At 66.8% G+C, this 20,501-nt stretch overlaps 2 protein-coding genes across 2 annotated transcripts; one reads left to right on the plus strand and one right to left on the minus strand.

The window, feature by feature from the left end:
- The first annotated feature begins 26 nt into the window (after nt 1–26).
- CDK3 (cyclin dependent kinase 3) lies at nt 27–3,750 on the plus strand. The gene is made up of 8 exons (XM_070394654.1): nt 27–101; nt 636–759; nt 879–956; nt 1,027–1,147; nt 1,225–1,395; nt 1,484–1,585; nt 1,801–2,004; nt 3,042–3,750. Exons 2-8 carry the CDS (start codon nt 644–646, stop codon nt 3,165–3,167), a joined length of 918 nt encoding a protein of 305 aa, XP_070250755.1. The 5' UTR covers nt 27–101; nt 636–643; the 3' UTR covers nt 3,168–3,750.
- Nucleotides 3,751–3,946: 196 nt separating this feature from the next.
- On the minus strand, nt 3,947–19,877 carry EVPL (envoplakin). Its single transcript, XM_070393520.1, has 22 exons — nt 19,682–19,877; nt 16,960–17,059; nt 16,444–16,598; nt 16,225–16,351; nt 15,413–15,538; nt 15,218–15,256; nt 14,935–15,096; nt 14,744–14,851; nt 14,494–14,589; nt 13,032–13,157; nt 12,463–12,609; nt 12,135–12,289; nt 11,870–11,967; nt 11,449–11,621; nt 10,328–10,506; nt 10,081–10,219; nt 9,808–10,001; nt 9,352–9,502; nt 8,645–8,728; nt 8,418–8,528; nt 8,236–8,328; nt 3,947–7,614 (listed from the first exon to the last, which is right to left on the minus strand). The coding sequence occupies exons 1-22, from the start codon at nt 19,765–19,767 to the stop codon at nt 4,174–4,176; spliced, it is 6,090 nt and encodes a 2,029-aa protein (XP_070249621.1). The 5' UTR covers nt 19,768–19,877; the 3' UTR covers nt 3,947–4,173.
- Between the last annotated feature and the right edge of the window lie 624 nt (nt 19,878–20,501).

Raw genomic sequence — 20,501 nt, forward strand, 5'->3', positions numbered from 1 at the left:
TGAACCCGGACCCGCCACGTGGTGCGGCGCCGCCGGCCGCCGGGAGGGGGCGCCGGGGAGCGGGCGGCGCGGGCGGGAGACGAGGCGCCTCCGCCGTGCGGGTGAGTCCGGCCGGGCCTGAGGGGACGCACGGGCTGGGCCCCGACCCACCGACCCAGGTGCGGGCCCGGGACGCAGGGGCCGCCCCGCCGGGGCTCTGCCCTCGGAGGAGGCCGGGCGGCCGCCAACTGGGGGGCGAGGCCCGGCCTCGCCCCGGCGGCGCGGCCTCGGGGGACCCTGCCCCGGGACCCCTTGGACCCTGCCCCTGCCCCTGCCCCGAGCTGCCCTCTCCTCCCCTCCACCCCCCGACCCCCGCTGGCCGCTGCGAGCCCCGGGCCTGGGCCTGGCCCGGCGGAGGCGGGAGGTTTGGGCCCTGCCGCGCCCCGTAGCCGGCGCCTTCCTCGGGGGGCGCCTTCCTGGGGGGCAGCTTTCTGGGGGCACCCGGTTCGGGCGAGGGGCTGCCCCCTTCAAACCCGGTTCCCAGGGGTGGGGGGCAGCGGCCGGGCCGGAGCCGGAGCCCGGGGCCTGCGGGGCGGGAGCGGGGCCTGGGCCGAGGCTGCGGGGCCCCCGGGACCCAGCGGGCGCCTGTCCCGCAGCCGCGGCCATGGACGTGTTCCAGAAGGTGGAGAAGATCGGCGAGGGCACCTACGGGGTGGTGTACAAGGCCCGGCACCGGGACACGGGCCAGCTCGTGGCGCTCAAGAAGATCCGGCTGGACCTGTGAGTGCTGGGCCGGACCGGGACCCGGGGGGCCGCCCTCCCGGAATCGGGACGCGGGGACCCCGGGCAGGAGCGCCCGGCTCGGCTCCTGCCTCCAGCTGCGCCCTCCCGTCCCGCAGGGAGACCGAGGGGGTCCCCAGCACCGCCATCCGGGAGATCTCGCTGCTCAAGGAGCTGAAGCACCCCAACATCGTCAGGTGAGGGGCCGCCGGCGGGCCGGGCCTGGCCGCCCTCCGGGAGCCCCCTGACCGCCCCCCCCGCCCCCAGGCTGCTGGACGTGGTGCACAGTGAGAAGAAGCTGTACCTGGTGTTTGAGTTCCTCAGCCAGGACCTGAAGAAGTTCATGGACGCCACCCCCGTGTCCGAGCTCCCGCTGCACCTGGTCAAGGTATGGGGGGGCGGGATCGGGGGCCCCCCCAGCTCAGCCGGCCGCTGCCGCTCAGCCAGCCCCCCTCCCTGCTCCAGAGCTACCTCTTCCAGCTGCTGCAGGGGGTGAACTTCTGCCACGCGCACCGGGTCATCCACCGCGACCTGAAGCCCCAGAACCTGCTCATCAACGAGCTGGGCGCCATCAAGCTGGCGGACTTCGGGCTGGCACGGGCCTTCGGGGTGCCCCTGCGCACCTACACCCACGAGGTCCACGGGCGCGGGGAGGGCAGGGGGCTGAAGGGGAGTGCCCGGCGCCCTCGGCTGCCCCGAGTGACCCGGCGCCTGGCCCCCGCAGGTGGTGACGCTCTGGTATCGCGCCCCCGAGATCCTCCTGGGCAGCAAGTTCTACTCGACAGCGGTGGACATCTGGAGCATCGGCTGCATCTTCGCAGAGATGGTAGAGGGGCAGACGGGGCCAGGGAGGGGCCTGCGGGAATTGGGGGGCGGGGGGGCCTGAGTCGCCTGTTGGAGGTGGATTAAGGGACTGGCTAGGGACTGGGGCCTTCCCCCAGAGAGGCCGGGGCCTTAGCACAGCTGGTCTGGCCTCTGCTCTGGTGTTGGATTCCCAGGGATGAGGGCGTGGACCCCACACCTCTCCGCTTCCCCCGTCAGGTGACCTGCAAAGCTCTGTTCCCCGGAGACTCTGAGATCGACCAGCTCTTCCGCATCTTTCGGACCCTGGGGACGCCCAGCGAAGCCACGTGGCCGGGAGTCACCCAGCTGCCGGACTATAAGGGCAGCTTCCCCAAGTGGACCCGGAAGGGGCTGGAGGATGTGGTGCCCAATCTGGAGCCGGAGGGCAAGGACCTGCTCCAGGTGGGTACCGGGCGGTGGCGGGAGGGCAAGAGGCCTCCTGCTCCAGCTGCTGCTCCCGCCACAAGTGTCCCTTCTGTTCGCCGGTGCCTCAGGCCACCCCGGCTCCCCGAGTCCAGGCTGGCCTCCTTTCTGACCCCTGCCCGCACTGGCTTGCCCTGTCCTGTGCGGACTGACTGTGCCACCTGGAGACCTCGCCCACCGAAAGTCCAGCGTTCACCGTTCCTTCTAAACGTCTCTCCTAGTCGGCTGTGCGGGGTTTGCAGTGATCCTGGCCCCTTTGCCTGTTACCTCATGTCCTGGTCATTTTCCCGTGGTCATTCTGACCCCACGTGAACTGAGCTTTTCCGGGCGGGGACCACCCCTCCTGCGTCAGTGTTCCCCGCCGTGCCTTCCACAGCGTTACTCCCACGCCCGGCCGTTCCTGCTGCCCGGGCCCCTGCCACGTCCTCGCCACCCTCCTGTTGCACCATCCGGATCCCGCGGGCTGGCCAGGCCAGACTGCCCGAGGCCTGAGCAGAGCCGCCTGGTTCTCGCCCACAGAGGCTCCGAGGCACCTTTTCCGTTTCACTGGTGTCGGGCCGAGGCAGGCGGGGCTCTGTTTCCATCGTCAGGCCACACGTCCCACTTTCCGGAAGCCTGTGTTCACCAGCCGGGTGCCAGCAGCCCCGCACAGACTGCCGCCAGCTCTTAGCACGCCGTCCTGGCTGCTCCTCCTCCCCCAGCCTGGCTGGGAAGAGGGTCTGGGAGCTCCCGCCCCACCCGGCAGCTTTGGCCCCCCACTTGCTGGTTCACAGAAGTCTGTCTCAGCTACGGTAGAGGGGGGCCTGGAAGCCGCAGTGCAGAGGGGAGCCGGACTCAGCAGGGCTGGACCAGGACTGAGTCTTGGTCTCCACGTCCCAGGAGTGTCCAGAGCTGGCCCGTGAGCTGGGAGGAGGCGGCTCTGTGCAGTTCTGGGTCTGAAGGCAGCCCTTTGGGGTGGTGGCCCTCCAGCCTGGGAGGCAGGGGGGTTGATTCCTCTCCTCCTCCTCCCTTCACAGCAACTCCTGCAGTACGACCCCAGCCAGCGGATCTCGGCCAAAGGCGCCCTGGCCCACCCGTACTTCTCGTCCACGGAGACCGCCCTGGCCCCCCACCAGTGTGTGCTGGAGCGCTTCTGCCGCTGAGGATGCGGGAGGCCACCGCCTCGGAGCCTCTCTCCAGCGGCCGCCCGCTGCCTCCTCACCGGCTCCCCAAGATGGGGGCATGTCTGGGGAGAGGGCAAAGCTCTAAGGAATTTGCATCAGCCGCCAGAGGGCTGAGTTTGGGTTCGTCCTGCCAACAAGTTAGCGAGTTCCTGTGTTGTTTGTTGGGTTTGATGGTGCCGTTTCCAGACGGGGGCACAGAAGCTCTGTGTGCGAGGGGGTGTGACAGGCCCTGGGTCTCCTGGCACGGGGGCGGCCGGCCAAGGAAAGCAGGAAGCCTGGCCCGCCAATGCTGCTGTGCGCAAGGCGCTCCTCCGCCCTTCGCCTGCCCAGCCCTCGCTGCAGGGCCAGACCCTGAGGGGAAGGGCGCCCTCTGCTGGCCTTTTGGATTTAAAATGTTTGGGGGAAGAGTTGAGTCCCAAGTTTAACAGGAAGGAGGGTGCGGGGGAGGGTCGTTTCCTGGTACCAGTGTGTGTGGCTGTTGTAAGTAGTTGTCACCTACGATATGTGTACGTTTGTTTGCTTCTGGATTGAAGAGCAGGAAATAAAAGTGATGCTCTGAGTGTCCCCGTGTTTCTCTGCTGGGGGCACAGCAGGGACTTGCCCGTCTGCCACCTCCTTCCATGGCCTGCCAGCACATCCCTCCCTCCGAGTCAGAGGGGCACCCGTGTGCTAGGACCCAGTGGGCGTGCCCACCCCCCACGTGGGAAGGACTCATCCCCAGACAGGTCCACTCTGCACTCCCAAAGGCAAACAAGACGGTAGGAGAATTCGTTTATTGCAAGTACTGGGTGGGGAGGAACAGATCTGCTGATCTCGGGGCCTGGGATGGATTGGGCACCAAGTCAGGAGAGGGAGCCCAACACCGTGGACGCTGAGTAACAGAACAGGGATCAGGGAAGACCCACCCCCTGGGGTAGGCTACTCTGGGGTGTGGGGTGCCTGCAGCCTACCCTCCCCTCATAGACACTCCCATGACTTCACCCCGTCAGCGCCGCGCATAGGGCCCAGTGGGGGAGGCGGAGCGGTAGCAGCGGTACCCCTCCAGCGCCGCGGGCAGGAGCAGCAGGCCGCTCAGGGGGTCTTTCCGGCAGCGCCCCATGGCCTCCTTGTAGCTCAGCCGCTCCTTGGAGATGGGGTCGGTGAGATCCTTCTCGTAGCTGGACTCGTCCTGCAGGAGCTGGGCCAGCTCTTCGCTGATCATGCCGGACAGCACGGCCTGCGGGACGGGGATGCGGCCCGTCCTCTTGGGGTCGATGAGCCCCCCGGTCAGGTGCTGCACCAGCAGGTGCGGGAACACGCTCTCCCGGGGCATCCAGCCCTTCTGGATGGCCTCGCCCACCGACAGCCTCTTCTTGGTGACGGGGTCCTCGATGCCGGTGAAGGCCTTCTGGGCGTTGAGCAGCCGCTGCGTCGAGGTGTTCTCAACGAGCCCCCGCTCCATGGCCTTGTGCACGGAGTAGCGCTCGCGGCTGAGGAGGTCCACGATGCCCCCCGTGGCCGCCTGGGCCTCCAGCAGCTTCTGCCCGGTGATGGGGTCCAGCATGTTCTTGGCCATGGCCGTCTTGATGGTGCACTTGTTGTCGGTGGTCGTGTCGTAGACGCCGGCGATGGGGAAGCTGTCGTCGCCAAGCCCAAAGGAGAAGCCGGGAGAGAAGGAACTGGCGCTCTGGTGGCCCGGGGAGGTGAGCGGGGACTTGGAGATGATGGAGCCGATGGAGAGCGAGGGGCAGGGCTTGGTCTCCCCGGCCACGAGCAGGGCGAACTCGGAGATGGGGAGGCTGCCGTCCCGGTAGAGGTGGTACTCCTCCTTGGAGATGCGCCGGCACTGCAGGGCGGTCTCGATGGAGTACTGCTTCCCGCTCTTCCGGTCCAGGAGCACCGACTCCTCCCCGCAGGGGCCCGAGGTGGTGACCTCCTCCCAGTCGCACTCGAGCTCCTGCAGCTGGAGGTACTGGGCGCGGTCGATGATGCCCCTCTTGTAGGCCTCATACGGGGACAGGTCCTTGCCCGTCTCGGGTTCCAAGATGCAGATCTTGGTGGAAAGGTTGGTCTCCCGCGTCTGGGTCTCCTGGTTGAGCTCCTCGCGGCTCACCCGGCTGTGCAGGTCCCGGAGGGTCCTCTCCTTCGTGTAGATCTGGTCCTTCTCCTGGAGAATGGCCGCCTTGAGCTGCGCGAGCTCCTGGCCCTGCTGGGTGGCCCGCTGCCGCTCGCCCTCCGACCGCTGGCTGAGCAGCTTCGCCTCCTCCTGCAGCTGCAGCACTTTCTGCTGCTTCTGCCGCTCCAGCTCCCGCAGCTCCTGCTGCAGCTGCCTGCACCCCTGGCTCGCCTGGGCCCGGGCCTTCTGCAGCTCGGCCTCCTCCCGGGCCCAGGTCCTGCTCAGCGCCTCGGCCCTGTCGATCCGCTCCCGGAGGCGCTGCACCGTCTCCTCCCGGCCCTTCCTGCCCGAGCGCTCCCTGTTGAGCATCTCCCACACGCGGGACCGCTCGCCCTCCAGCACCCGGTCCTTCTCCACCCTGATCACCTCCTTGTAGATGGTCTTCTCCTGCGACTTGGTTTTCTGGAGGACGTCGATCTGGACCTGCAGGTTCTTGCACTCGCGGTGCAGCTCGGCCACCCGGGCCTTCTCCTGGTCCAGGTCCTGCCGCAGGGCTCCCGTGGACTCCTCCAGCGCCGGGTCCTTCTCCAGCTGCACCACCTCCTCCATGATGATCTTCTCCTGCACCGCGCGAGGCCGCTGCTCCAGCTCCTGGATCCGCAGGCTCAGCTGCCGCAGCTCCTTCTCCACGGCCAGCTTCTTGTCGCGGTCCTCCTGGAAGCTGAGCAGGCCCTCCTGCTCCTCCACGCCGGCCCGCAGCTGCTGCACCTCCCGCTCCAGCTGCCGCCGCCGGCCCACCTCCTCGTCCAGGCTCCGGCTCAGCCGGCTGTGTTCCTCGTGGAGCTTGGGGTCCTTCTGGGTGACCACCACCTCCTGCACCACCACCTTCTCCTCGGGCCGCCTCCTCTCCAGCAGCAGGTACTTGTTCTGCAGCTCGTAGACCAGGTCCTCGGCGGCCCGCCGCTTCTGCGCCGCCTCCCGCACCTCCTGGCGGAGCCGCTCGGCCTCCTTCTCCAGGACCGGGTCCTTTTCGTGCCGCACCACCTCCTTGCTCACCGTCTTGGTCTCCACCTTGGACCGCTCCCGCTTCCACTCGTCGCGCTCCCCCTGCAGCCGGATGCGCTGCTCCTGGGCCCGCCCGCTGGTGTTGACCAGCTCGTTGAGCTGAGCCTTCAGGCGGTCGATCTCCCGCAGCACCTCGGGGCTCCTCTCGTGCTTGACCACCTCCTGCGTCACCTCCTTGTACTCCACCTGGGGCTTCTGGGCCCGCAGCACGGCCAGGTCGGGCAGCAGCCTCTCCACCTCCCGCTCCACGCCGCTCCGCTTGCTGGCCGTCTCCTGCAGCTCGGCCCGCAGCCGCGCAATCTCCCGCTCCGTCTCTGGGTCCACCTGGAAGATCTCGCGGACGCGCTCCTGGAGCTCCACTTTGGGCTTCTGCTTCGCCTCCGCGCTGTACTTGCCCTGCAGCTCCTTCAGCTCCTTGGCCAGCACCGCGTTCTTACTCCTCTCCCCCTCGAGGAGGCCCCGCAGCCTGGCCGCCTCCTTGACAAGGCCTGGGTCCTGCTCCACCTTCTTGGCCTCCTTCACGATCACCTTGGGCTGCACGCTGCTGATGGCCCGCCCCAGGTCCCCGATGCGAGCCTGCAGCTCGGCCACGGCCTGCTCCGCCCTCTTCCTCTGCGCAGCGTCCTCCTCTATCTGCAGCCTCAGGGCCCGGGCTGCCTTCACCATTTCCAGGTCCTTCTCCACCTTGACCACTTCCTTCACCACGACCTTCTCCTTCACCTGTGCCTCCTGCTGCTCCAGGGCCAGCAGCTCCGCCTTGAGCTGCTCCAGCCGGGCGGAGACGGCGGTGTTCTCGGCCCCCAGGTGCTGGATCTCCCCGCTGAGCTGGGCCGCCTGGCTGTCCAGACCCGGGTCCTTCTCGATCTGGGTCACCTCCTTGGTCAGCAGGTGAGGCTGCATGGCCTTCCTCTTGCTCTCCAGCTGGACGACCTTCTGGGCCGCCACCTCCAGGTCTGCCTGCAGGCCGGCCCGCTTCCTGCCCTCGTCCTCCACCTGGGACTTCACCCGGGACAGGCTGCTCTCCAGCTGGGGGTCCCGGTAAAACTCCACCACCTCCTTCTCCTCCAGCCTCTCCAAGGGCCGCTGGGTCCGCAGCTGCAGCAGCCGGTCCCTCTGCCCCACCAGCTCGCGCTGCACCTGGGCCACCCGTTTCCGCTCCTCCTCCAGCTGCGACTTCAGGGCCTCGGCCTCCCTGCCCGCTTGGGCTGGGCCCTCAGAGCCCTGCTGTGCCCCGTGGGCCGCCCGGATGTCCTCACTCAGCTCCTTCTGCAGAGAGGGAAGAAGGGGAGAGCACGGTGGAGGGCAGAGACCCTCCTGCTTCCTGAGACATCCTCCCCAGTAGGTGCTGGGAGGTGGAGCTGAGACCTGAGGTGCTTGGATGCAGGGTTTAGAGGGGACCCGTCCAGCCCAGGACGGCAGGATGCGAGGCAGGGTCCGGGCCAAGTTTGCAAGGAAACGTGTCCCCTTCCAACCTTTCCCCATTCCCCGTCCCTCCGGGCTCCCAGACATGGGTCCACGCCCCTCTGGGGGATGCTGGGTCACCCCTCTGGGTAGGAAAAGCTGGCGAGCCCCTCGGCCAGTCACCAAGAGTGATGGAGAGGGGACCTAGGGGGCCTCTTGGCCACTGCTGGGACCTCAGGCTGAAGACTGAGGGATTTTCTCCTGTTCCCACCGGGGGGCTGCCCAGCGGCTGAGCTGTGAGCCCCTGAATGACCCTCCGGGACCTTCCTCTGAGATGGAGCCCAGCCTGGAAGAGTTGCTAGGGGGAGACCCGGGGGCGGCAGAACCCTGGCCTGAGAAGGCGGGGAGGGAGGAGAGGGGAGAGGAAGACGGCTGGGCCAACAGCTGGCCAGGCTTCCTCCTGCGGGGACGGAACGGCCTCCGTACCTTCTCCAGCATCCTCCTGGCAAACTCCAGCTGGTGCAGCTGCTCCTGGTGCACGGCCACCGCCTCCGTGTAGGCCTCTGTCAGCTGCTTCTCCTGGGAGGCGGAAGGGAGGGCAGAGGGCCCGTCAGCTCCCGCCCGAGGCCAGCTCCCGCCCGAGCTACAGAGCTGGGGCCCCGCCTCACCTGGGTCTGGATGCTCTCCTGCAGGGGAGCCACTCGGGGTCTCTTGGGAGCCGACCCCGCCTGGCTGGGCTCCAGGGAGCAGCGGTAGGTGTCCGCCTGCAGCGCGTAGTCCTGAGCAGGGAGGAGGGACACAGGCTGTGGTCAGGGAGGGAGGCCGGGGTGGGACGGCAGGGACCGGCGGGGGAGGGGAGGGTGGAGAAAGAGGGACCCACCGGAGGAAAACTCACCTGGAGCGCCTCCTGCAGGTCCTGGGAGAGGCGGGACGCTGCGGCCCTGTCCCGCTCCCGGCCCTGGATCTCCCGCAGCAGCCTCTGCTCAGAACAGGCGAGAGTCGGGGGTCAGGTAGCACCACGCACAGGACTCCCCTCCAGCCAGCGGCAGGGCAGGAGGGGTCTGTGGGAAACTGCTTTTCCCTCCCCGGACCCACCGTGGCCGTGGCTCGGACATTTCACCCCTCCCGGCCTATTCCTCAGGCCTCCAGACCACTCGCCCTGACCCACACGTGTCCCGCCGAGGGCTCCCAGGGCACTGGCTCCTCCACCAAGCGCTCACAGCACCATGGCCTGTGACACACGCCTCCCGCCGCCTGAGCTGCCCAGGCCGGGCTGTCCCCCAGCCCCGGGCTCATGGCCAGTGCGTGGGAGGGGCAGCTGGGAAGAGGAGGATGCAGTAGGAGTTGTGACACCAGGAGCATAGAGCCCACCACCCACCTCGGGCCAGACAGGCATGGGCTGGCCGTTTCTGGGGGCAAAGCGGAGCATTTTGGGAGGTGGGGGGGGGGGGTGCTGGCCCAAGACCTTTGTGGTCTGAGCTTTAGGGCTTCCGGGTACCGGCCCCCCAGGCGGCTCTCCCAGTGGGAGAGGCTGCCAGGGAGGCGGATGTGGCTGAGGCCCCAGCTCTGGGCAGGGGTCTGTCCTGCCCCAGGTCCCCTCACCTTCTGCGCCTGCAGCTTGTAGGCGATCTGGCTGGGCCCGTCGCTCGGCCGCACCTGATTGGGGGGCAGGTGCTGCAGCCAGGAGCTCAGGTTGTCCCTGCAATTCTTAAACTGCTGGTAGGTGAGGCCCGCATCCTGCACCGTCTTCTCCCTGCAGAGGACGAGGCCGGAGCAGGTGAGAGCTGCCCTCTGGGGACAGGAAGGGGGGCTGGGGGAGGCCTGAGTGACCACCATGCTGGTCCCCTGACGCTGGCCCTGTGCTGGAGCTGGGCCTGCACAGATGGACCCCCCCGGTCTGCCAGGCACCACGTGCAGGGTGTAGGGAGCAGGGGCTGCTATTACCCCATTTTCGAGGCGAGGACACTGAGCCTCAGGTGAAGTCACCAGCCCAAGATCAGCCTCAGCTGCTGCGCAGGGTGGGGGCGCGCCTCGAGCCCGGCCGGCCCAGCCACTCACCGCAGGTCCAGCTGGTCGCCCACGGCGTGGTAGCGGTCGGTGAGGGCCCGCACCTGGCGCTGCTGGCGCGGCAGGTCCTGGCAGAACTCGTGGAAGTTGTTCTGCAGCGCGCCGCACGCGTGCTCCGTGGCCTTCAGCTCGCGGTGCAGCCCCAGCACACAGGCCTGCTGCTCCAGCAGCTCCCTTCGCTGGCGCTGCGGGGGGAGGGACACGGGAGGTGGGCCTTCTACCCGCCGCCTCACCCCGAGGCCTGTCCAGGCTCCGACCCCTCACCTGCAGCTCGCCGACCCTCTCCTGCAGGGCGCCCGGGCCGGCGGGCAGGGGGGCCTCCTGGGCCAGCGCCGACTCGAAGCCTCGGAGGACCCTGTCCGCGTCCTGGATCTGCCGTTCCAGGCCCAGGGCGGCCTTGGCTCTGCGCAGGGGAGGCCGAGGGTCAGGCACCCCGTTGGCCACAGCCCTGCTGCCCGCCCAGCCGTCCGTCCTGCTCCTCGCCCCTCGCCCCTCGCCCCAGGGCACTCACTTCTCCCCATAGAGGTTGCAGAGCGCCTGCACGTCGCTGTACTTGTTCTTGACGTTGTTGAGGGCCACGGGCAGGTGCAGGGCAGCAGGGCCCACGGGCCGCGCGGACAGGAAGGCCTCACACTCCCGCTGCGCCGCCTCCTTCTCTGCTCCCAGGCTCTGCAGCTGCTGGGCGGTGCCCTGGGGTGGGCGGGGCCGGGGTCTGTGCTCTGGGCAGGTGGGTTTCCCGCCCTCCTGCCGGCCCAGCAGGTGCCCCCCCACCCCCCACCCCCACTGTTCACTGTACAGTCAAGTCCCAGGTCACACAGCCATGCGAGCAGCACGGGTCCAAATTAAAAAACCAAACCCAGACAATGTACTAGTACGTGAAAGGCCAAACCCACGCTGCTCCCCCGCCCGCCTGGGCTCCTCCTCCCCCGCCAGGTGTGAGGACAGGGCCTTCCCTGTGAGCACTTCCAAGCAGTTCCTTTTTTTATTTTTATATTTTTATTGATTTTCAGAGAGGAAGGGAGAGGTAGATAGAAACATCAATGATGAGAGAGAATCATTGATTGGCTGCCTCCTGCACGCCCCCTCCTGGGGACTGAGCCCGCAACCTGGGCATGTGCCCTTGACCGGAATTGAACCTGGGACCCCTCAGTCTGCAGGCCGACGCTCTATCCAAACCAGCGAGGCCGGAGTAATTCTCTTGTTCACACACTCTGCCCTCTCCAGGGAGGCCCCTCCACTCCACTCCCCGCCTCCCAGGAGATAACACCCCAAGATGCTCCGGGCTTTCTTGCTGCCCTGGGGCCCTCCCAGGACACATCCAGGGCCTTGACTTCGAGCCCGGCCCTCTAGAACCTTCCCCGGGCCTTACTCCACTTCATCCTCCAAACAACCAGATGAGCTGCATATTCTGTGCCTTCAGGGTGAGGAACCAAGGCCAGAGAGGTTAAGCGAATGGCTCAGGGTCACAGAGCCGGTCAGTGAGGAGCCAGGCAGGACCCAGTCTGTGTGACCCCTGGGCTGGGCATTCCCTTCCTCAGCCTCGGTCCCCTGGCTGCCCCTGCACTTGCCGGACTTAGTTCCTGCAGCCCCCGGGCAGGGCCACCTCTTACTCCGCTGCCCGCGCTCACCCACCTGGTGGCTTCGCATGCGGCCCTCCAGGTCCTCCAGCGGGGCCGCAGGGCTCAGCGGGGCCCGGGCCCAGGCCAGCACCTGCCGCTCTATCTGCCTCAGGTCCCCGTCCAGCCGGGTCATCTGCGTCAGGAGCTTCTGGGCCTGCGGGTCAGCCGTGGCCGGGCCCGTCGGAACTGGGGGCACAGGGGCTGTGAGGGTGCAGGGCCCACCTTGCCTCTGCCCATCTGCCCGAGGGGCTCCTCCCTGAGTGCCCACAGGGGCCCCATGCGTGCGGGGTAGGGCGGGAAGGGGGTGGGCAGGGCCTCACTGAGGGAGGGACTGCCCCAGGGACTTGCCAACAGGAGATGGGATCCCCAGAGCAGACCTCCCAAACCCAGGGCCACCACTGCCCCCCGCCCCCCGCCCCGCCGGCCCTCGGTACCCTGCTGGCCAGGCCGGCAGGGCTCCGTCACGCTGGCCTTCAGGCGGCTCTGGACTGTGGCCAATTTCTGCTTCAGGGCCTGCAGCTCCGCAGCCAACCTGGATGGAGGAGGAGCTCAGAGAAGGATGCCCCTCCTCCCTCAATCCCCCCAACCCCACACAGACGCCAGGCAAAGGCGAAGGCCTCAAACCCCACAGGGCCAGTGTGGGCCCGCAGCCTGCCCCTGCCCCTGCCCCTGCCCCGGCGTCTCCCCAGGCAGACCCACTTGGAGGCCCTGGTCACAGCCGCAGGGTCCGGAGCTGGGATGCAGAAGCAGGCGGCCGGGGCGCGCTGGGTCTCCCCGCCCGCGCCCTGCACCACCCAGGTGTGCGGGTCAGTGTTGTCCACCAGCGTGTACCGCTCACCCCGCAGCAGCTGCACCTGGGAGCAGCGGGAAGGGGCTCAATTAGGCTCAGGGGTGGGCCGAGAAGGGATCAAGGCCATGATGGGGTAGGGGCTGGGGACAGGGGCAGGTGGGGGGCCAGGAGCTGGGGCACGGGCAGGGGTGGTGGTGGGAATGGGTAGGGGTGGGGCGGGGCGGGCGGAGCCTGTACCTCTCCGGTGTCCCAGTCACAGATGCTGTCCACGTGCAGAGGCTGCTGGGGCGGGTTCCTGCGCTGCGGCAGGGGGGCCACCTCCTGGCTCCGCCGCTGCAGGTCCCCAATGGTCTTCTCGGCCGCGGCCAGCTTCTTCTCCTCTGCCTGTGGGGTGCAGAGCAGTGGGGGGTCAGGCCAGGCCCCCCAAACCTGCCTCCCAAGAGAGCCAGAGACCTGGCCTTCATGAAGAGGGTCTCTAGGTCAGCAGAGTAAAAAGGGCCCCTCCCTGGGGCCTGGACCCTGGGGTCTGCTGGGCAGAGTTGGGGGTGGAGGGGCGCTGCCCAGAGCCATCCAGGCCTCAGCGTAGGAGCGGGAGGGGCTCAGCAATCCTGGAGGCCCTGTCATGTTACAGGGGAGGAACCTGAGGCCCAGGAGGGACAGAGTTTGCTGGTGACTAGAGCCCCCCCGCCCCTCCTGCCCCCCAGACCAGGGCTCGGGCAGGATAGGCACCGGGAGGGGTGAGGCCCAGACACACAGGCAGGCCGATTCCCAGGAGTGGGGTGCAGGGGCAGGTGGGGCTGTCTCACCTCCAGCTGACGCACCAGCTCAGTGGGGGCGCCTGGGGCCCCCCCAGGGGCAGGACCGTACTGGGTGTCCAGGCTGGAGCTGAGCTTTGCCAGGGTCTGGCTGACGGAGTCGGCCTCTTCCTGGAACTGAGGTCGGTGGGTGAGAAGCAGAGCCCAGGGCCCCCGCTGCCCGTTAACCCCGCAGAACAGCTACATGCCGACCGGCTCGACCAGAACCGCCACGGTCCCCGCACCGCCGGCCCTTCTCCCGGGCCGCGGGCCGTTCTACCTGAGGGCTCTGCCCGCGGGCACCTGTGGTTCACTGAACCTCATCTCCTCTCTGAGCCCGGCCTTGTCCGGAATTCCTGCCCAGGTGAAGGCCGCCGCCTCGGCCTCCCTCCAGCCCCAGGGGGTGCTGGCTGCGACCGGGGCTGGGACCCGGGTGGGTGCCCAGGATGGGTGCTCAGGAGGTAGAAGCTGGGGATGTGCTTTGATGATTTTTTTTGGTGCTTTTATTTTATTTTATTTTTTAAATTGACTGGAGAGAAACATGGATTTGTTGTTCCGCTGACTGATGCCTCCATGGGCTGACTCTTGCATGTGCCCTGACTGAGGATCCAGCCCACAACCTCGGTGTATTGGGGCGAGGCTCTAACCAGCTGAGCTACCCAGCCAGGGCCTGGGGATGTGCTTTAAAAAAAAACACCCCAGCCCTGGATGGTGTCGCTCAGTGGTTAGAGCGTCGGCCTACAGACTGAAGGGTCCCGGGTTCAATTCCGGTCAAGGGCACGTGCCCGGGTTGCAGGCTCGATCCCCAGTAGCGGGCATGCAGGAGGCAGCAGATCAATGATTCTCTCTCTCTCTCTCTCTCCTTTTTCCTTCCTCTCTGAAATCAATAAAGACATATTTTTTAAAAAGAAACGCCCCCCAGCTGGGTGACACTGAGGAACTCTTGTCGATGGGGGCGACATGGTGTTGTGGTTTATCCAGAAAAAGGAAGGCAAACGCCTTGGCTTTTGTCTCTCTCGCAAATTTGGGGTGAAAATTACCAAAAAAAGTTCCTGTCGTCCATTAAATCAATGTTTCTCAACACTTCTTACTATTGTCTTTTCTGAGGAGGTGTTTATTGTAGACATTCTTTTCTGAATTTCCCCATCACCTCCATGAAAGTTTAGCACTACAGACAGGTTGTCTGTCCGTCATGTGTGTCTGTCTCTGGTTTAGACAACAAGAGCAGAGCCTTTTTTCACTCGTAAGAACCAACTTCCTCTGCCTTGGGGCGTTTCCCTGTAGAGAGCGCAGGTGTGACATCACCTTCCCCCTGAGACCTGGGCGCAGAGGCACCTGCCATTGTCACGAGCTGCCTTGCCTCCCGCAACGCGCGTGTCCTGTGTCTTCTCCAGGCACCTCTGTGCTCCAGCCGGGCCCTGGCGGCCACCCCCACCCCCACCCCGCGTCTCCCGGCCCCGCCCGCCCCGCTCACCCAGCGGTAGTCCTCCACGTGCTGCAGCTGGCTCTCCTGGCAGATGCACAGGTTCAGGAAGTTCTGCCACTCCATCTTCAGGGCCTCCTGGTGGACCTGGGACAGCAGCACGGACCCTTCAGACCCTGGTCGCTCCACCGCCCACCGCCCACCCTGCTGGCCCTGCCTGCTGCCCTCAACCTGGGCCGTGTCTCCCTCCCCTCTCCCAGCCTCCCGGGAGCCCTGGATTGAGGGGCTCTGGGCCGGGCACCTGGATGGGCCCCACGGCCGGGTGCCCGAGCTCCACCATGCGCTCCCCGTCGTCCTCCAGCTGGTTCACGCACTGCTCCTGGCTCAGCAGCTCGTGCTGCTTGAAGTGCTGGGGAGAGTAGGGGCGGGGTGGGCAGTGAGCCTGAGGACGCCCTTGTCCCCCACCCCACCCCCTTTCTCCCCCCCCCTGACCTCGTATTCCCGCCGCACGCCCGCGGGGTCCGCCATGAGGTCGCTCCAGTCCTGCTGCAGGATGCGGTGCTGCTGCTGGGCCAGGGTGCTCAGCTGGCGCGTGCAGCCCTGCAGGTGCGTGTACAGGCTGCCCAGGCTCTGCCCGCGCCACGCGGCCACCTTCTGTGCTCGCAGAGAGACGGGGGACCATTAGGCTGCACCCAGAAACACTGGCCCATCGAGGGTGCAGGCAGCCAGGCCCGCCCGCTCCCGGCCCACCAGCCCGGCCCTTCCTCCTGCTCACCAGAAGGTCCCGGTATTGGTTCCGGATGGAGTTCGCATCCTGCCTCAACCAAGGGGAGAAGATGCAGGCCCAGTGAGAGGCGGGTGGAGGGGGGGCCCCCCTCTCCTCCCCTCACCCCAGAGGCCAGCGGGCTAGCCCAGGCTCTGATGGGAGAAGGGAGCCGGGGCTGGGGTGCGTGTGTGGAGGCTCACCCACCGGCCCCACGAGGTTCCGCAGCTGCTGCCCGTAGGCGTCGATCTCCTTCTGCAGGATGTTGTGCTCGGCGATCTGCTGCTCCAGCTCCGCCATGCCTGGCCCGTAGGGCCCCTCGCGCACCTGCTTCTGCAGAGGAACCGGCCACTCAGCTCCGCCCGGCCTGCCCTCCCGCACCCCATCAGCAGGTGGCGCCGCAGAAGGTGGGCGAGCCAGGAGGATATCCTGGGTGAACAGCTGGCGGCTCACCCTTGGGGACATGCCTTTCTCCAGTGGCCCTAGCTGAGGCCTTGGCATCCCCATGACTGCGGTCCCCGAATCCCACTGGTCCCCAGGGTTTGGGTCTCAGCCTCTGAGAAGTCTCCAGCTCTGCCCTGCCTCCTCCCGGCCCCGTCTCAGGGCCTCCTGCTCTGCCCATGGCCCCCCACTGTCCCTTCACTGTCATCACGGCACCCCTTCTGTTGTGGCATCAAAGCACAATTCCTCACCCAGGGTGAGGAGTGAAGGTGCCCGTGATCTGGTCCTGCCTGCCCGCCCAGAAAACCCCACTTCCTCTCACTCCCAGGGTCCTCTCCTCACCACTTCACCCCAACCCAGCCACGCCTTTCCACCCCTCTGAGGCCTCTGAGCCTCCTCTTGCAGGAAGTCTTCCCTGACTGCACTGTCTCCTTGCTCTCTCCCTTCCCAGACCCCTAACCGCCTCCCGGTCCAAGCATCCTGTGGGGCCCCTGATGACACTCTGCGCTGCTCTGATTACTGCTGGGCGTGACTTCCAGCTCCTTGAGGTGTCGCCAACATCGGGGAGGACCCCTGACCTGTTTCTGCTCCAGCACCCGCGCCCAGTCCACCCTGGGCCCGACGTTGGGCGGCAGCACCATCTTCTCATACAGGGCGCGGTACTCGGCACACTCCTGGGTCACCCGCTCGTGCAGCTGCTTGATGCTGCCATGGAGACGCGGCGGGTCAGGGCTGGGCCAGGGGCTCCCCCGTGACCCCCGCCGCCTCCATCCTTGAGCCCAAGCCCCTCCGCTCACTCGTTCTCGATCTCCTCGGCCTGTGGGTGCTTTAGCCGCCGGGCCTTGTCCACGTCCAGGAAGAGGTCCTTCAGCAGAACCTCGGCCTCCTTCAGGCTGCGGCCGGCCTCCTGCTGGTGCTGCAGGGCCTGGCTCTGCTCACTGTTCAGCCGGTCCTGCGGGTGGCAGGTGGAGCGGCCGCCGTCGCCGTCAGCGGGGGATGACATCCTCGCTGCCCATCACTGCCCCTGAGCCCCACCCCGAGGAACCCCGCTGCACGGGCCAATGCTGGAGCCCTCACTGGCAGAGGGACAGGCTCAGGGCATCCGTGGGGGGAGCTCAGGGACACAGTGGAGGCCTGGGCCCCTGAGCCCCTCGCACCCCCCAGCTGAGAAGTGCTGAGTCGTCTTTCCCACCGTGTTCAGGGCGTGGCCAGTGAAGAACAGAGGTCTCATCGTCACCATGACCAGGGGACACGCCAGGCCGTGACAAGGCCCTCCCATCCGCACGCCCTGCCACCTGCCCCCCAGGCCTCACCTGCTGCAGCCTCTTCTGGGTCTCCAAGATGTCCCGCTCCACCTGGTCGGCGTTGGCCTGCATGCGGGAGATGAGCACGGCCAGCTCCTGCGTGGCAGCGCTAGTGGGCGGTGGACAGAGGCAGCAGGTTGGAGAAGGTCCCCTGTCTCCCTGGCCCCGCCCCCACCGTACAGCCCGCTTGCAGCCCCGGAGGGAAGAGTCCAGGACCTGGGGAGCCCTCCTGTTCCTGTGAAGGCTGAGAAACTGTCGGGGTGGGGAGAGCTGCCCCCAGTTCGGGATCAGAAAGTGCGGGTCCAGGTGTGTGTGGCAGGTGGAGCGGCCGCCGTCACCGTCCTAGCAGTGAGGTCCCACCCGTCCAGCGCCCTGCCTGGCGGGCGGCCCGCAGCCCAGGGAGTGAATCACCAGCTCAGCCGCTGACCTGAGACAGGACGGCTGGGCCCTGGGAGGGGCAGTTGGGCGGCTGGGGGCTGGGAGCAGCAGCATATCCCCACCCCCACTTCCTCCCACCCCAGCCCTGTCTCTCCCCCTGCCCCCTGCCCCCCCCCACCCGCCCCAGGCTCTGCCTATGCCCAGGCTCCATCCAGAGGAGCCACACAGCACTGGGGCCTGGTGGGGGCCAAGAGATTTCCAGGGTGCCCCAACATTTTCAAGATTTGGGGGTTCAGAGCCCAAATTGGGACCTGACTTGTTCCAGGTCACACACCCAGGAGCAGACTATGAGCTTGAACCGGGTTCTCCTAGTCTTTTCCATGCACTCATCCAGCAGCCTCTATGGGGCGCCATCTGCATACACTCATCCAGCAGCCTCTATGGGGCGCCATCTGCATACACTCATCCAGCAGCCTCTATGGGGCGCCATCTGCATATACTCATCCACCAGCTTCTATGGGGCACCATCTGCATACATTCATCCACCAGCCTCTATAGGGCACCTGCTGGATCCTTGAGCTCACTCTCTGGGGCTGAGAGGGTCAAGCAGAACTAACAGAAGGAAGAGTGGGCCAAGCCTCAGGAGCACGGCACCTGTAAGGTCACCCTGTAAGGTCACCATCTTGGGAAGGGAGACCGTCACAGAGCTGGGCTTTGACCAGGGGTCAAAGGACAAGCCCCCGGGCAGAGGAGTGGTGCAGCAAAGACCAGTCTTACAGGACTCTGGCCACACAGGTGAGTTTGATCCTTCTCATCCTTGTGCTGTGTGGCCTTGGGCAAGTTATTTAACCTCTCTGTGCCTGAGTTCCCCACTTGTAAGGTGTGGCTTTAATAGGATCTGCCTGGCTGTGTTGTTGGTGTTAAGAGAACGAATCCCTCTGGAGTGCCCAGTGCAGAGCCTGTGCAGTCGTTGCCCCGGGAAGTGCTGGTTTCTATCCCAGGAGGATGTCAGTGCGTGAAGGCAGGGCGGGTCAGCTCTGTGCGGGGCATTCCCAGTGCCTGGAACAGTCTCGCACACAGTGGGTGCATAGCGCACGCTGACAAGTGGACTGCATGGGGGCGGGGGGCGGGGGCTGCAGCCAGAGGGCAGGGCCATGTGGACAGAGGGGAGGCCAGGAAGCACTGCCCCGAGGCTGCCTGGGGGCGGTAGGGGCTGTGGGTCCTGAGCCCCGGCACCCTGTCCTCAGGCCCGGCCTCCCACTCCCGCCAGGAGGGGCACCTCCACCTGGGCAGGCTCAGAGCCCCAGGGAGGACAGGTCACCCCAATGAGAGACTTCAGTGCCGTCTTTCCCGTCCACCCAGAAGCCCAGGCTCCGTGTTGTTGCCCTTGGCCCTGATCTCTATCGGGATAATAGGTTTTTGTCTCCATTCTGTCTCCATTCTTATTTGCACGCCCAGGACCCCAGGTAGCTGCCCCTCCCCCGCAGGGGGCTGATGGCAGAGCAGGAAGCATGCCAGCAGCCCGCAGTGCAGACCCCGCAAACCCCGGGGAGCCTGGCTGGGCCCTGCAGGGAGCGGGTGAACCAAGCCGGGCTCTGAGGAGTCTGGGGCCTGCGGGCCCTTCCCCTTTCCCACAGCACCCCCTCCAAACACAGTGAGGGAATCACCCCAACGCTGTGACCAGACCCTCAAGGCCTGAGGTGAGAGCCTCATGGGGAACGCTGCACCCTACCCCCCAGCTCCCGGCTTCTCTGGCCTCAGGCCTCTGCCCATCCTGTGCCCAGGTCCCCAGGGTCATCCCAGCCCAAGCAGAGCCTTGAGGGCAGAGCCATGAACTGGAGCTGGGCACTCCCGCCTCCCAGACTCCCAGCCTCCCAGACTCCCACCTCCAAGCCTCCCAGCTTCCCACCTCCTAGCCTCCAAGCCTCCCAGCCTCCCAGCCTCCCAGCCTCCCAGCCTCCCACCTCCTAACCTCCAGCCTCCCAGCCTCCCAGCCTCCCAGCCTCCCAGTTTCCCAGCCTCCAGCCTCCCAGCCTCCAGCCTCCAGCCTCCCAGCAGGCAATGTAGCTGCTCAGGCCCCATGTAGCAGAGCAGCCTCAACTCCTGGCCCCCAGCCCCTCCTCCCACCCCCTACCCCTGCCCCTAGAATACGAGGAGCCCCAGGCCACCCCTAGCCTCTTGCCAGGGCTGGAGCTCAGCCTCAGACAGGAAGAGAGTCCAACCCCCAGGCCCTTTGGCCTCGGGACACTGAATGCCAGCACTGGGCTGGTCCTGGCTCCGGGCTTCGCCTCCAGGAGGCTGGGACGCCTGGGTCCGGCACCACCCACCCGGCCCCATCCCTGGCTCCACTCACCGGTTGTGCTTGTTGGGGGAGCCCTTGGCCGGGGAGCCCTTGGGAGACCCCTTCCCCTGGGCGCCTTTGCTCAGCCCCTTGAACATGGTGGTGGAGGCAGGTGCTGGCTCAGGCTGGGCTCGCGGGCGGGCGGCGGCGTGTGTCCTCCTGGCGGCTGGCTGGGCTCTGCGAGGTGGGGCGGCCGGGCGCTGGGAGGAAAGGCAGTTTCTGGGAGGCCCCTCTGGCAGGTGAGGCCTGGCTGCGCATGCACCCACCCTCGCCCACACTCACGCCCGCTCCTGCACAACCAGTTTGGGAGGAAAGGGCAGAGCCAGAGGGCGGGGCGCCGAGCCTGCCCAACTGCCAGGGAAGGTTTGGACTTGTCACACCCACAGCCCGGAGGCAGCCAGCAGGTCACGCCCAGCTGGGGAAACAGCTGGGCGCAGGAGGGACAGGGCTCCAGACAGACGGACGGACGGACACATGGGCAGACTGGGGGCCTCAGCGCTCGGGCTTGGGTGAATGAGCACCTCGGGGCAGCACAGGTGTGCCCGCCACAGCCATTGGCCCCCACCCCCCACCCCCGCCCCCCGCCGCCCCGGGGTGGGCGGGAGAGTCCTGGGTCTCCACTTACCACCCAGGCATCCAGGGCTCGCTCTGTGGCCTCTTCTGACTGATGGGAGCCAGGGGCACTCACCCTAGACAGCTGGCACATTTTTAAAGTGGGCACCACCAGCAATCATGCCCCCTGTCTTCCTGGCTGTCTGTGACTCCAGGGCCAGATGCAGGAGGACATGCATGGCTGGGACCCTCCGAGGGTCTCAGACCAGCTCCAGAGGGA

Source organism: Myotis yumanensis, unplaced genomic scaffold (genome assembly GCF_028538775.1).
Source record: "Myotis yumanensis isolate MYYU_CA2020_CCGP unplaced genomic scaffold, mMyoYum1.0.hap1 SCAF_16, whole genome shotgun sequence".
Taxonomy (NCBI): Eukaryota; Metazoa; Chordata; class Mammalia; order Chiroptera; family Vespertilionidae; genus Myotis; species Myotis yumanensis.

Bases quoted from the DNA above. Each gene is read 5' to 3' on its own strand.
- CDK3 (XM_070394654.1), top strand. From the start codon at position 644: ATGGACGTGTTCCAGAAGGTGGAGAAGATCGGCGAGGGCACCTACGGG. The intron at 957-1,026 runs GTGAGGGGCCGC...CCCCGCCCCCAG, and splicing joins AAGCACCCCAACATCGTCAG to GCTGCTGGACGTGGTGCACA. The intron at 1,396-1,483 runs GTCCACGGGCGC...TGGCCCCCGCAG, and splicing joins TGCGCACCTACACCCACGAG to GTGGTGACGCTCTGGTATCG.
- EVPL (XM_070393520.1), bottom strand. From the start codon at position 19,767: ATGTTCAAGGGGCTGAGCAAAGGCGCCCAGGGGAAGGGGTCTCCCAAG. The intron at 13,158-14,493 runs GTGAGCGGGGCG...CACCGACCTCAG, and splicing joins ACGTGGAGGACTACCGCTGG to TTCCAGGAAGAGGCCGACTC. The intron at 8,329-8,417 runs GTGAGGCGGGGC...TCCGCCTCCCAG, and splicing joins AGGAGAGCATCCAGACCCAG to GAGAAGCAGCTGACAGAGGC.